The following is a 16,725-nucleotide window of genomic DNA, read 5'->3' on the forward strand; positions in this document are numbered from 1 at the left end:
ATTTCCTATTAGATTACCACTGTACCTAAAAGCTTAAACTGTTAGGTTATGGGCCAACAATGTATATTAAGCTTTAACACTCTCCTGCACATGCAGCCCAACAGCATGTGGAGAGACAGACAAATGCACAATAAATAACACCCATGATATAATTTTTTTAACGCCACACAATAAACGCAGCCAACAAACAGGACCTCTGGGTAACCAGCTCTGATACCATGTTAGAGTACCACTTTACCTAAAAGCTTGTTAGGTTGTGTGCCAACAATGTATATCAAGCTTTAACATTTCCCATGCGTTTTGACTCCTACTAGCGCCTTGGAAAGAGTTCCTATCTTTAACGAAAAATCGAGTACTATTCATACTGTTAATTCTCAAGATAGGGCAGCAATATGTTGCATCAAGGGAGATGGTATATTACCAGTTCCAATCATGTTGGTGATGGAGATAAATGAGAATGATGTTGAAGCTCAGGACTTTTTGGAGAAAATGGGCTTGAAATTGAATGCTTTGGAAGTCAGGATCTGAGGTTGGATTGTGGAAGGGGCAAGAACAAAGAAAGGGCAAAGAAAAATGGACAATTTGAAAACCCTATCAATTATGAAAGGAAAAGCTTAAGGGTTGTCTTTTTAAATAAGCAATCTTGATTAGTCATATATATTTTTTAATTTTCAATTTTATTTTTTTTTTTGTACCTGTGAAGACTTCATGTCCTCCCTTTAGTTTATATTCTTCTTTCTTTCTCAATTAAATTTCTTTTATCATTCAAATTCATGTCTCCTGAACTATTATATAAATTATCTAAAAGTCACCAAAACAAATATAGCACATGACAGTAGAGGAAGATGCTGGCTTCTATCCATCTTAGCAAGTTAGCTGTTTGAATTTTAACTAACATTTACATAAATTTGGATCCGTAATTTACGTGATAAAACCTTAACACCACGTCTCGGCCTAAGAAATATAGTTATGTATGTGTACACTTCTCAAAATTTTCCTGCTTTTCAACTTTCAAGCATAAAAAGAACAAAATAAAAATAACAAATAGATGGATAAGCTGCTTAAGGAGCAGGAATCAAATCAAGCAGAAGGTAGAATCAGTTTAGCTCTCAGCATATATTATACGCTAAGTTATGATTTGTTGGTGTGTCATAATAAAACCACATGCACAGTTACTTCATACCGCCACACAGAATTATATATAGCTAGAACTAACAAAAGCATAATATTTAATTAAAATTAAATTAAAATATAGAAATAAACTAGAAAAAGAAAATGGGAAATATATCAGAATCCAATGAAAAAGAGAGGGAAAAAAAATGCCGACTTTTAGATGGTTCAAAGATAATGTTCTACATGCAAATTTTAGATGGGAAGGAATATGCATAGCTTTCGTTTCTTTTTCTTTTTTTCCTATCAATTTGAGAGCACGTTTAGGCAAGTAAAACTAACTTTTCTTAAACTAGGTGGAATCTTCACAAAAATGTCGAATAAACCCCTACTCATGGTCAACAGTAACAACGTTGTAAATATTTACTCGATCCTCACCCTAGAATGCTTTCAGCTATTAACTCACATTGTTTCATATATGATAGATGTCAGTACCTGGATTGATACCCGAGCAGAAAATTTGACTAGTCCTTCCTCAGTAAGCTTTTCAGAGGCATTTTTTCCTCGGACACCCTTGGTGACGAGCTTAGTAGAATCTCCAGTTTTATATCGTGCTGACAACCCTTCTTCAAAATGCATCTATGATCAAATGGCACAAAAGTTAAAATTTAACAACAGAGGGAACCTTATATACAAAATGTAAACATAAAAAATCAACAAAAGTTAAACTTTAACAAGAAACAGAGGGAACCATATATACGAAATGTACACATAAATTACCATTAGAATACAATTTTCTAATTGTGGCTGCAGTGTGATGGATTGCCCACACAGAAACCATATTCTAGCCAAATCCAGGAGTAACTTCAATGAGAAAGCTCCAATTTTTTTGAATGAATATGAGATGGTATTATCAGTCTAGGGCATATATTATTCAAAAATAATTTGTTCTAGATGGAAGAAGCAAGAGACCTTCAACATTTTGGATTAGAAGAGGGGGGGGGGGGGTGGGGGTGGGGGGGACATACATGAAAGTACCTCATGCTACAGCCATTAGTTCGCCCAATGCAAAAAAAGGGAAAAATGACTGTTGGAATTCCACTTGCCAGCTTGACAACCTGCTACGTGTCAATTGTCCTATTCTTTCTTCCAGCCGCCACACGAAAAAGTCTTTCCAAGATGTTCTAATTTGTACTGAGCAATGAATTCAAACATCATTTAGCAAAGTGGAAAAAAGGTTTCTTAACAAGAGGAATTAGAGGCTCAAAAATTAAGCCCATATTGGAAAATGATTCAAAAGTCTTTGTCAAATTGCCTTCAGCAATGCATGTTGTATAGGAGAGAGGAAGAGAGAGAGGAGAAGGTCTAGGTACATGATAGGGAGATGAATGATAAGGAGAAGGTCGAGTTGTCTTCTTTGCTAGTATTGTTGACTAACTGCCAGGTTTGTTTGGAAGAGGATAGTTGGTCCTGGTCCTTGGATCCTTATTCTTGCAAATCCTTTTGTGAATTTTTGAATAGGTCTAGTTCTTATTTTCCTCCCTATAAATACATCTGGGAGGCCAAAGTCCCCTCTAAAATCAAGGCCTTTCACTGGTTGGTTGCACTTGATAGAATCAATACTAATAACTTGTTGCAGAGTAAATGACCTTTGAAGGCTCTCTCCCCAGATGTTTGTGTACTTTGTTTTAACTGTTTGGAATCTGCATCTCATCTTTTTATAGATTGTGATTTTGCTTGAAAGGTATAGAACACGTTATTTGGCTTTTTTCAGCGAGTGTTGGGTGTGTTCAGAGATAATGGACATTTTGGCAGTTTCTTTTGCTGGTTTTGGGAGGAAAAAGGAGAGGGAAACGCTCTGGAAATGTGTATTCTTTGCGGTATTTGGGGGTTGTGGATAGAGTGTAACGCACATATTTTTTCAGGGAAGAAGTCATATTTGCTGGTTTGGGAGAAGATTCATTACTTGGCTTCTCTTTGGTGGTCATTGGAATTTTAAGGGGGTGAGCTTTTCAGATATCCAGCGCGGTTGGCATTATTTCTTGGATTGTTAGATTGTGCTGATTTCATTTTGTTCCTTTTGCTTTGAGGTTTTTTCCTCTGTTTTTATCTGGACTTTTCTAGACCTTTTTAGGAGATATGTTATTTTCCTGATTTTACATTTAATCTTTTAATAAAATTCTTCCTTTGCTTTCAACAACTCCCACACGTGTCCACAATAGTACACATGTACTTCAACCTCCATATCCTTATCCTCCAATACAATTATGAGAAGTACAATTTCCGGAACCATTACCATCATGGGCCCCACTATAATCACCTTTACCATCCAGTAAGAGAAACTAATGTTCTTCTATCAATGGTTGAAACTAACACCATTAGTCCCATGAGAGGGCACACAAAAAAAAAATAATAATAATTAGCTGCTCCCACTATTTTTGCATCTCCTTTGCCTTAGGAAAAATATGAAACATTCCGCTCAACTCTTTTTATAGACTTTCTTAGATGAAGCAAGATACTTAAGTCAAATTACTCAAATACAACCACCTAGCATAGTCTCAAACCTCCTTGCATGTATCAAGATGCATATACATGTCTGCTACATGGGGTTCCATAGAGGTCCACAACAAACTAAGAATGTGGGCTTCTTTTGGCCTTAAGAATGTCATCGGCATCGTGGCTTTTACCTTGACAAGTCAAATAAACTGTCTGCCTAAGACCACTGAACATAATTACTACCATTCAGGTTATGATTAGTAATTTGTGGAGGCAGCAAAGGAAAAATGACAGGTTTAAAATCCATATCCAAATAGAGCAAGCAACCACAAAATAATACAACCTACAGAAGGAACAGAACAACAATATCTGACTGCCACTATATGATCCCACAAATAGTCTTCAAAAACCCACAAAAATTCACCATACAGTTCAAGCTGTACAAACAATCAATCAGACACCACACAGTTCCACAAATAGTCCACCAACAGCCACAGAGAACAATATGGTTATGCTTCTGATTCTTGTGATGTTCTCGGGGATCTATCATATATACATCCGGCCACGATGGAAGGATTGGAGGGGGTTCCTATTTTTGAGAATGATTGTTTGGATAATAAATAAACTGCAGTGCAATGATAGAATTTTACCTACAACAGGGGGGTGATTTCTACGAAGGACTTAGAAGCCCAAGATATAATGGATAAATTGGATTTAAAAATGTGTGATGCTCGTGGAATCGAAGTGCTCTTTGATGGGGGTAAGTACAAGGGGAAGAAGGGCCAGAGGGATCTTGCAAATTTAAAGTGCTTGGTGAATTATGACGAAAAGGTTTGAAAAGGTATTTCTTGGATAGGAGTACTTTTCAGTTATTATTATTATTTTTCTTTGTTATTTTTTAATTTTCATCTTTATTATTATTTTCTCTTTTGTTTCTGTTTTTTATTTTTTCAGGTGGACCTCTTGTCCACTTAGGTTGTAACTTCTCTTCCTCAATCTAATATACCTTCTTTTATTTTATATATATATATATATATATATATTTAGTCACTCCTGCAATCTTCTATGACACTTTTTTCCTTCCACATCTTATAATTTTCTAGATCTTGATTAGTGTTGGTCTTTATCTTGAACTCCAGAAATTCAAAAATACAGTTAATATCTCATTAACTTGGTGGACATTTTCTTTATACATTCTGTCCTAACTTTACTATATAAAATTGTCAAAAAAAATTCAATTGCATCTCTAAATTGAAACAAGGAACAAAATGATGTTCAAAGGCACTTAAAATTCACCTTGGCATGTTCCAAATGTCTCACGGCTTCTTCTTGCAAAGATGAATTCATAAATAGCTGAATACAGCAAAGTCCAGCAGCAACGTGGTCCTTCTTGATCACCTGAAATACCAAGTAAATTAAAAAATATACACATGAGCACAAAGGCATACACGTGTGCAGAGAGCGAGAGAGAGAATTCTGCTTGAGTAAGATTAAAAGAGGGAAGTACATTATGACGAAAAATCAGAGGAAAATTAATAGATTATTTAATTTAGAAGAACACTATTAGTTGTAATATGCTGCAATTCACACTAGTAATGTGAAAAACAATCCAAAAGAAAAAAAACAGCAATTCTATGAGATTATTAAACAGAAATTCATAGTGCATCAAAGAAAAAATAGAAGGGTAAATAGAGTCCCATCCCATGACAATCCAGAAACATCTCTTCTTTCTAACAAGGACAACAGGTATGAAGCCCAAAACAGGGTGAGATGAACGTGTCAAAATTTCCACTGTGCTGTCGTAGAGAACTATAACAAAACAGGAGTGTCCTTTTAACATTGTTATTGGTTATTTAGTAGTTATTGCTTGTGTTAGTCAGTGTGAGTAAGAGGACACTATGGTCGTTGCGACGCACTTTTGACATATATTATAAATAGAGAGTGAGACCTATCGCTGAAATTAGGTTTTTGGATTTACGAAACAATGTTAGCATGGTACCAAAGCAAGATCCTGAGACATAAACCCCACAATTCTCTACACTACCACCATAAGAGTCGCAAGCACCACTGCAGGCCTGAAACAAATCCAGCAGCTGCCAGAAAACACAGCAGACACAGGAAAATTCCAGGACGACACTGCATGTTCAGGACCATAAAATCCCTTGAGATTTTGCAAAACCAGAACCATAGCCACCCACATATATTGCTTATCTATAAAGCCCTAAAATCCCACAGATTGAGCTTCCTCCACATGCCCTCTAATCCCAGTTGAAGGTTGACAGCTCTGACTCCAAGTGCCAGAGTTTAAGGCTTTGTATGGCCCTATTTGGTCTGATCCGGTCCAACATGGTTTGAATCCCTCTTTAAACCATGTTATCAATTTTTTGGGTCATGGATTTTAGTGCAAAGATCCAACCTTTTTAGCTGTTCATGCCCAACACTCTGTTAATGTATGACTTTTGGAGGCAGTTTGTCAGTGGTAACGGAGCTCATTGGAGACAGAGCCTTGTCAATGTGCTTGTGACTTGTTCTGGTTGTCTAATTTCTTTGTTGTTGGTCTCATTTGTTTGTGTGCTGGGATGGAGGCCATGACTCCCAAAAGAATGCTTCCTTCTCTGTTGCCAGAGATTACAACCGAGTAGGAATGGAAATAACTATGTGCATTGGTCTAAGGCTGTCAAGATCTATTTGTCTGGCTTAGGCAAGTCTGAACACTTGTTTCAGTTTGAACCCATTGACGACAAAGGGAAAGGAGTATGGGTGCTGGAAGCCGCATTGATTTCTCCAAACTTCATAACTCAATAGACCCCCAAATTGAAAGGATGTGTACGCATATGGATGTATGCAAGGAAGTTTGGGATAATGCACCCACGTGTATGATCTCTCCCTAGAGTACCATCAACTACAATAGTGAGATGGTATCATTGAGTACTTTTTGGGGATGGAATGCATCCATGAGGGACTCAACATTGTGCAATTTATAACAACTGATATCTGTGAGATACAAAGGTTCGAAACCTGAGTCCAAACCAGTTCGGTCTCTTCTAGGTAGTGCTAAGTTGCCATTTTTGTTGGCTTTTATATTCTCGCACACTTCATGTCTCCTCTGGCACTCATACATGAACTCCTAGTTTCAGTGTTCCAGCCTCAAGTTCTGAGAAGACTGCATCTGTTACACAAAGTAATTCTTGTACTAGAAGCTCCTGGGGTGGTTCCAGCAGTTATAGAGGAAGGGATGGACATGGTAATGGCCCCCCAGTACTGATTGTGAATGAGGGGGGTCATTTAGCTTTGGAATCTTCATTATAAACCCCCATGTATCACCAATGGAACCACCACATTTCGTTGTTCAACTATTAGGAAGTGCACTGTAACTGTTTCAGACGAGAAGCATTTGATGTTCTTGCAATATCAGGTGTCTCAACAAGCCTCTCTCCCAGTGCATCTGTTGCTCAGATATGTAACCCTACATCTTCCTTATCATCCAGCATCTCTCCCATTAGTCCTTCGACTATAGATTCAGCAACTACTGACCATATGATAGCCTGATAGGTATACCAACTTCTTTTCTACCATCAAATATTCTCCAAATGCACCTTGTGTTACCCTCGTTGATGGGTCCACTACTGCAATTAAGGGAATAAGGACAATAAATCCTACTCTCTTCTATTTGTATATTCCATAGCTTCCTATGTCATCTCTCTTAAGCAAGTTACAAAATCAATGAGTTGTTTCATAAAACCCTCTTTTCTCATTTTGTCGTAATTCAGGATTTGATGACAAGAATGACAATTGGCAGAGAACATGAGGCTGGAAGACTTTTCTATTTTAACTTGCTATCTTCTTCTATTGCTTGACTGTTGTTGCTACACCAATTCAAATCCATTGTTGCCTTGGTCATCACTCATTGGACAAGTTAAAGCAGTTGATTCTGGCTTTGAGTTTGGGGTCAAGTCATGAGTCTGAGCCTTGTCAATTGACAAAACACAATTGTGTTTAGTTTGCTTCAAGAGTCAATAAATGGGCAGTCAACCCTTACATGTCAGTTCATACGGCGTTTTGGGGTTTTAGTTGTGTTACGTCAAAATTGATTTTCAAATGTATTGTCACCTTTGCAGATGATTACTTGAGGATGACTAGTTTTATTTAATAAAGGATCATTCATAGTCATTTCATATCATTGGTGCCTTTTGTTTTAAAATGAATAAATCAGTTAATTTATCCATAAGAATGCTTCTCGTGACAATGCTAAGGAGTTCTTTAGTACCCAATTCACTACCTATACGACTAAATCTGGTATGACTCATTGGTTATCTTGTGCTCACACTCCACAACAAAATGGAGTTGTAGAGAGCGAAAGTAGACATATTGTCAAAGTCATTGCACCCACTTGCAATAGATGAATGTCTCAAAGTATTTTGTAGTGATGTTATGTCACTGCTTACTCTCTTATCCAAGGTTGTTAAAATAGGGATCCTACATGGGTTTGGTAAGAGGGTTAGATCGATTGGATCATAGGATTGGACAAGGATGGCAAGATTCTACCATCAATACAAAATAAAAGTTACAACCTAAATGTAATTGTTGCACTCTTAATTCAATCAGATCAGCTTATAATGAAAAAGGAATAAAAATCATAGAAAAAAGGAAAAGACATAATTTTTAAACACAAATTAGTCAACAAACAACTGTATAACATGAACATCTAAAATGTATTTAAAAGTTAGCAAACAAACAAGAAAATCCAAACTATCAACGTAGTTCATTAAAAATAGAATCAACATTAAAATGACTATTTGATTTATCAATATCTCTGAGTTCATCATTTGCAAATCCATAAAGCTCATAATGAAAATCATCACAACCATCATTATTATCATTGAATACATTGGTGTGTTAAGTATCAACATATATCCTTAACCTAACTATTGACATTTGGCGTTTGAACCAATGACATCAATTTAAAAATCAATTTTGACTCTATAATTTTGTTAATTTGGTAAAATTTAAACTACAACGTATTGTTGGATCTTACGGTCCTACCATAATCTTATGGTCCTACTCCAATCCCACCAGTTCGTTATTCCACCACCATGCTGTTGTGAATGCCATCCTTTGTCCTTGGTGGTAAAAGACCTTATTCAGTCCTCTTCTTGAATGCTCCTTTTTTCTCTTACATCCTTATATATTTGGGTGTGTGACCTTTGTTGTTTAGATAACCCAAAGAGTGGATAAGTTGGGTCCTTGTGATATTTCATGTATTTTTTGGGCTACTCTTTTACTCAAAAGGGATAAGCTGCCATAGTCCTACTTTGCATCATTTATTTGTTTCCCTCGTAGTCACCTTCTTTCTGTCTACACCATATTACTCTTATTGCTCGAGTCATGCTGACCTTAAGAGTCCTTTCCTCTACCTAGCCTTCCAGATTCTGGCCTATTGTCTAATCCTAGCCCTCCTCCTCAGTTGACATTTCAATATAATTCTTCTAGTTGCCTGAATCATCATCATTTGTGGATATAAAAATGACAATGACTCAAGGGAGAAGAGTGCCGCTCCCCTCCCCCCACTCCATCCTGATGCTACGCCTTTGGTTTTATGATCCATCTCCCCATGATACTAACCTTCCTATTTTTTTCCCTAAAAGGTAAATGCGCTTGTATGTAACATTCAATTTCTAATTTTTTCCATTATGATTTCTTGTCAATTGTCCCCCTTTTCATTAAAAAGTTATCCACTGTTTCCCTTCCCAAATCTTTGTGTGTAGCTTTATCCTACTTTCAGTGGAGGGCTGCAACGGCTGAAGAGATGTGTGCCTTGGGTTCTTTGGAACCGGTTGATAAGGCTCTGGTCAGATATTGCTAGCTATACACCATGGGAGTCAATTCTAATGGTTCTATGGCTCTACTCAAGGCCTTCCTTATTGATAAGGGTATACTCAAGTGTAAGGTGGCACATTCTCCCTAGTTACCAAACTTATCTCCTTAGCAACCACTTGTCATTGGCCATTTAGCCTTTGCATCAATTGGATGCAAAAAATGCCTTCATATGGTCTTAGGTGAATATGGAGCAACATGTTTGTTGCTTGGGGGAGTTGGCATTGGTGTATCATTTCATGATATTCTTACATAGTCTAAAGCAATCTCCTAAAGCATGGTCTGGTGGGATTAGTGCTTGAGTTAAGCCTTCAGCAGCATACTATAGTTTCACTCTACTACTCTAGCATTATTATGTTAGTTGCGCATGTTGAAACATTTTCTGCAGACAAAGTTTCCAACCAAAGATCTGGGGATACTAAAATACTTCTTAGGCATAAAAGTATTAAGGGGATCATTTTGTCACATAGGAAGTATAATCTAGGCCTTCTAGATGAGACTAGGCTATTGGGATCCATACTTGTGCTAAGTTGGAATATAAGGCCATGGCCCACAGCACATGTGAACTAGTTTGGCTAAAGAGCATGTTAGAAGAACTTTCTTGTTTATATTCTTAGCATACGGAGTACTACAACAACAACACACCTTAAGTCCCACTAGGTGGGGTTGGCTACATGAATCCTTCCCCGCCAATTCACCCGATCTAGAGCGTTTTCCTCTATTAGATTAACAGCTATTAAATCCTTCCTCATTACCACATTCTAAGTTATTTCCTTTTCATGCCAGAAACAATAACTAACTCACTCCTCACAAGTGCTCTACTAGGTTTGCATTTCAAATGCCCAAACCATCAAAGTCGTCCCTCCCTTATCTTGTTTCCAATTGGTGCTATACCTAAATTATTGCATGTATGCTCATTTCTTAGTTTATCTTTTAATGTTAAACCACTCATCCACCTTAAGATACGCATCACAACAACTTTCATTTTTTGTATATATTGTTTCTTAGTTGCCTAGCATTCTCAACCATAAAGCATAGCTAGCCTTATAGTCATCTCATAAAACATTCCTTTTAATTCTAAGGGTATTCTACGATTACACAACACACCTGACGCACTCCTCCATTTTAACCAACCTGTATTAATTCTATGTACTACATCTTCTTCAATTTCCCCTTCAGCTTGCATGATAGATCCAAGATATCTAAATATATCAATGCTATTAATCTCTTGATTATCCAGTTTAATCTTCTCTCTATTGCTACTCCTTACATTACTGAAATTACATTTCATATATTTTGTCTTATTTCTACTTATCCTAAACCGTTTAGACTCTAATGTGGCTCTCCAAAGATCTAGCTTAGATTCCACTTGCTTCTACTATCATGAATTCGTATGATATCATTTGCAAACAACATACACCAAGGGATCTCATTTTGAATATTCCTAGTTAGTTCATCAACTACTAAAGTAAAAAAAATAATGACTCAAAGTAGAACCTTGATGTACACCTATTCTGATTAGAAACTCTCTAGAATCTCCTCCTACAATCCTAACACCTGTCACTACTCTATCATACATATATGTAATGACCTCTGTATATCTATTGCAAATTCCCTTCTTTACTAATACCCACCAAAGAACTTCCCTAAGTACATTATCATAAGCTTTCCCTAGGTCAATAAAAACCATATGCAAGTCCTTTTTTTCCCTAAACTTTTCCATTAAACTTCTTAAAAGATAAAAAAACTTTTGTTGTTGATCTCATAGTCATAAAACCAAATTAATTTTCTAAGATCTTCATTTCTAATCTTATTTTATGTTCAATTACCCTTTCCCATAATTTCATCATATGACTCATAATCTTAATTCCACGATAGTTATTACAGTTTTGAATATCGCTTTGTTTTTGTACAAACTTAACATACTTTTCCTTCTTCTGGCATTTTCTTGGATTTTTTAATAGTGTCGAATAGATTAATTAACCAAATAATTCCTTTATTGCCTAAACATTTCCAAACTTCAATTGGTATTTTATTTAGTCCTATAGATTTCCCACTCTTCATCTTTACAAATGTCATCTTAATTTCAAGGACTCTAATTTTGTGAATAACTCAACAATTTTTAGTCTTCTCCTAATTTTTCACTTCCAAGTTCAATATTTCATTTTGGTTTTCATTAAACAACTTATCCAAATATCTTTACCACCTCTCTTTTATGTCTTCTTCTCTAACATTATCATTCTCGTCCTTTATACATTTTACATCACCTAAATCTTTACATTTTCTTTCTCTAGCTTTAGCAAGTTTATAAATGTCTTTTTCTCCTTTTGTATCTAGTTTAGTATATAAAGTATCATAAGCTCTATGTTTAGCTTCATTGATAGTATTTTTTGCATTTTTTCTCACTTCTTTATATTTTTCAAGATTTTCTATATTTCTATAATTTTGCCATATTTTATACCAATTTCTTTTGTCATAACGACTTTTCAGACTTCTTGATCCCACTACCAACTTTCTTTACTACCCAAGTATCTTCCTTTGGACTCACCTAAAATCTCTTTTTCTATACTTGTGATAGAATTTGCCATTTTATTCCAAACAAAATTTATATCAACCTTATCCCCTACAACCCAATCACACACTTTGTTCATTTTATCTTTGAATTTTACTATATTATCTCCCTTCAAGTTTCATCATCTAGGCCTCTTGTGTTGATTTATACTACTTCTCTTCCATTTTTTACAATGTATATCTAGCACTAAGATTCTATGTTGTATAGCCAAACTTTCACTTGAAATAACTTTACAATCCTTACAAGATAGAAGATAGTAAAGAAGAAATCTATTTGGCTTTAATCATACCCACTCTTGAGTCTTGAAAGCTATTAAGTGTTGTTCTCTTTTTATAAAGCAAGTGTTCAATATAACCAAATCGTAAGACATGGCAAAATCTAAGATTGTATCACTGGCCTCATTTTTATCTCCATATCCATGGCCTCCATGTATTCTCTCATATCATATATTATCCTTGCCAATGTGACCATTCGAATCAGCTCCTATGAATATCTCTTTAGACATTGGTATCCCTTGTAAAATACTAACCATATCTTCCCAAAATTGTCTTTTCAGATTTTCGTCTAAGCTTATTTGGAAAGCATACGCACTAATGACATTCACTATCTTCTGGCCTAAAGCTATCCTGATTTTAATGATCCTATCCCTTATTCTTTTAACATCTACTACATTATCTTGTAGGTCTTTATCTACAATAATACCCACCTCGTTTTTATGTTTCTCTTTACTAGTTACCAAAGTTTACATTCTAATTTTTCAATTTTTCTAACTTTCTCTCCTACCCATTTCGTCTCTTGAAGGAAGATTAAGTTAAACTTTCTTCTAAATATTATTTCCACTATTTCCATACTTTTTTCTTGAAAAGTCTCTATAGTCCAAGTTGCTAATCCTATCTTAGTTTCTTGCGCTAACTTATCAACCCTCTCTTTATTATACTAACCCAGTCTATTCCCTTGACATTGGTGAATTTGGTAAAAACTCATGATAATAAGACATGAAAAAGTTTTATGCTGATTGTCAGCTACTTAACACAACCCTACTCCATTATCCGAGCTTGGGACTGATTATGTGTACAAAGAATTTGTGTTACACAAGCGAAGTACACGTTTGTGTGTGTGTGTGTCTGTGTGTGTGTTTTTATTTTTTGCAAACTTACTTCTCTTAGAGAATTTTTTAAGTCACACCCTAAAACTAATAGGAACCACACACAATACAATGCATTAAAAAAATTTTAAAGCATACAATTTTGTTGTTAATCCAAGATAGACTAAATTTAAAAAAAAAAAAAAATGCAATAGTACTTTTTGAAAAATTTTGTATATTCTAAAACTTGCAAATGAAAAAAACAAACACAAAAATGCAAATACTAAGCCTACAAATAAAAACACAAAATCTCAACTACTAACCAACTATTGGAAAAATTATTAATAATCGTAATAAAAAAAGAAATTACAAGAGAGGAGAAGATCTCACCGATGACAAACTAAAAAAGGTAGCAATAACCGTTTGAAAAATACTATTGTAAGTACCTTAGACGCAAGAAATTTGATGCTGCTAACGAAAATCAATTCGAAGAATACTTTAGCAACAAGGGATTGCAGGAATTCTTCAAATCTAAATTCAAGCTTCAAATCCAAGAATATTGAAGAAACAAGATTGCTCAATCCATAAATATTTATTGCTTCTTCATGATTTTAGGGTTGAAGAAACAAGAATCCTTGGATTTGTTTGAGTCTTTAGGAGAAAATAAAGGAAAAGAAAGAAACTAAAGGAAGTTCAGAAAGTGGATCTGTTTGGTTGGTGAGAAACAAAACCAAAAGAGAGAATAGAATACAGGAAAATGAAAGAAAGAAAAAGAAACCTTTAGAAGTAGAAGAAAGAAAAAAGTGAAATTTTGTTGGTGAGGAATTTATTTATTTTTGTATACATAATGAATCCAAAATTTAATATGAAACTGAGACTATTAGATTTAATTAAATGAATTTCCTTACGAATAAGACTAATGTGGGGTATGAACAGAAAGTTAGAAACAGAGAGATACAAAGAATTAAGGAGAGAAATAGAAAGAATAAAGAAAAGGGAAGGTGAAGAAGAGGAACTGCTGCTGGGCAGAAAGTGGAAACCGTGCAGGGAGAGATGGACAGAACAAAGAGCATATAAACAGAACAGAGGGAGAACAGAAAGAGAAAGGAGGAAGGAAAAAGAAGAAAGGAGGAAGGAGGAGGAGAAGGCAAGAGGGAAAAACCCAGTCTTAGAATATGGAATAGATGTTTGATAATTAAGTTGGCATGCATAATGCTTCCAACCCAGTCTTCCATTAAAAAAAGAAAAACATTAAGTTGATTCTCATTTTGTTGAGGAAAAACTTGGGCACAAACTCATTGTGACCACTCATGTGAAGTCTGACATTAAAGCTTTGGGAGGCACTTGAATTAAATTGATATGTAACAGCTAAGAGCATCAAGCATAAGGGAGTGTTATTGGTTATTCAGTATTATTACTTACATTAGTAAGCATGCGTAGGTAAGAGTCTTATTGTCATTGTGATTTACTCACATATATCATTAATAGAGAGGGAAACTTATCGCTATGATTGGGTTTTTGAATTTACTAAACATTGTTAACACATACCAATCCTGGTACACATGCCAAAATCAAGAGGTTATAACATGATATGTTTTCACATAAGAAGACAAAGGAAAGATCATTCCCCCAACATATTCATCATGTTGCAAAAATGAAAAACAAAAACCAAAACAAAAAAATGTAAATCTGTTCCACATCATTTAATTTATTGCATCATGGCATATTGGCTTTATGGACTTAATCTACCCTCCTCTCCTTCTGGTTTTGCAAGAAGCAAGTAAAGTGATAAGGATGCCCCATACCAGCAGGTCTCAAGTATACTTATGTTTGAAATAATCAATAAGGCCAATTTTGGGAGGATTTCAATAACAAAAGAGATAAAGGACCTTGTGACTGGAATGCTATCTGCATTAATAGCCATCCTGGACATTCTGCCATGGATACAGGCTTTGCCACAGCAAATGAATTTTATTTTTGCTCCATTGGTTCGCATGGCATATTAGCGTGCAAGTGATATTCTTGTAGAAGATAAAGAAATGAATAACTAAAGAAAACAGACCATACATAAGCAACTCAGTGATGATACAGACTAAAGACAAAACCATGCTGACAGGATTCCTAAAGAAAGGCTGCAATATTCCAGTGACTTCAAGATCATATTGCCAGACTAGACTCAGAATCTTCATTAAGGGAGAAAATTTTGTTACTGATGAAATCAGCAAACCAATCCCGATAAGGCACTTTCTGAAGCTTACTGTAAACCAGGTCGCTTATGTTTGGTCTGTTTCCCTTAGTTATTCATTTTTTTATTTGTTTTTTCTTTTCAAGGTTGGGGGATTAAGGGAGCAGAAATCTTCTTCAACTTGGATGCATCCACAATTTGTTCATCCATGAAGTCAAGACACCTTCCTTCTACATTTATAAAATATTCAGTGCAAAAGCAAACCTTTCATTTTTTTCATTTCATTTCACCATTTCTTAATAGGATTTTTTGTCCTTGCCCCTTTCTCTTTGGCTCTTATTATAAGATTATTCTTCTTTTTTCTTTTCATAGAAAACAAAACAATATTAAAAGCAGATGGAGGAAAAAATATACAAAAAAAAAAAAATAGAGAACAATAAGTCCTTTCAAGAAAAGGAAATATAAAGTATAACTACGTCATCTTAATAAAGCACTCCACACTCTAGTGATATCTTGAAAAGAGCACCACTTAGAACAGCAAGCACTGTAAGCCCAAAGGGAAGCCAAGTATCAAATTCTGTCTCAAATGAATCCCACTGAAAAACTCTTCACTGAGAAAATTCTAGCGTTTCTTTACAGAAAAATTCCCCACAATACAGCTCAAAGATTGTTGGTGTTAACTATATTAAGGGCCAGCAACCAAACAAAAGCCTATATCCTAGAACGAACTTTGGCCTCCCAAACACCTTGATAGAGAGGAAAATCACATCAATCTTACTTAGATGAGAACAAAAAGATTTACAAGAATATTTTCCTGAAGAGTCCAAAGACCAAACAATTCCACAACTCCTGGAGAACTTACCAGTCACAAGTCACAACCATCAGTACAATGAACAAAGAAGACAGTTCCTCCACCTCTCTATCATTCAAATCTCTTCTAAAATGAAGGTCAAGGGAAAATTATCCCTCTCAACAGTAAGAAAAGAGGAAATTACATCATTATGATGGGAAAAAAGACAATATAACCAAGCAAAGGAAGAAGCCGATGCTGCCCCAACCCAAAGATCTCCCAAAACTAAGTACAATTACCTCTCCCCAAACAGGATTTTTTCCAAAGAAGAAAAAAGAGGATAAACCTGAGAAATACACCTCCAACAACTTTCAGAAGAGCTACTGATGGCCCAATTAGCATCTCGCCCATTATTTTGCAAGCCAAGTTTACTTTACATTACCAAGTGTGAAAAATAATTCACCTCCAAGGGAAACCTCCACAACTATTTAGCCAAGAGGGAAGTGTTTTTAGACAACAAATTACGAAGACCCAATCACCTTCTTCCTTGGACTTACACATCACCTCCCACCTGGCCAGAATTATAAGATTATTCTTTTTAATTACTTTTTTTT

At 35.4% G+C, this 16,725-nt stretch overlaps 1 protein-coding gene across 2 annotated transcripts in view; it reads right to left on the reverse strand.

The window, feature by feature from the left end:
• LOC131151883 (uncharacterized) overlaps positions 1-16,725 on the reverse strand; it is a 150,314-nt gene that overhangs the window by 19,110 nt on the left and 114,479 nt on the right. For both annotated transcript variants that reach the window (XR_009135793.1, XM_058103345.1), the window contains exons 29-30: positions 4,903-5,004; positions 1,606-1,749 (exon numbers count right to left, since the gene is read on the reverse strand). Coding sequence is in view for 1 of the 2 variants with exons in the window: in XM_058103345.1 (XP_057959328.1) it covers positions 1,606-1,749; positions 4,903-5,004 (246 nt within the window). In the remaining variant the exon portion in view is untranslated. The remainder of the gene's footprint in view (positions 1-1,605; positions 1,750-4,902; positions 5,005-16,725) is intronic.

This window comes from Malania oleifera, chromosome 3, assembly GCF_029873635.1.
Source record: "Malania oleifera isolate guangnan ecotype guangnan chromosome 3, ASM2987363v1, whole genome shotgun sequence".
Lineage (NCBI taxonomy): Eukaryota > Viridiplantae > Streptophyta > Magnoliopsida > Santalales > Ximeniaceae > Malania > Malania oleifera.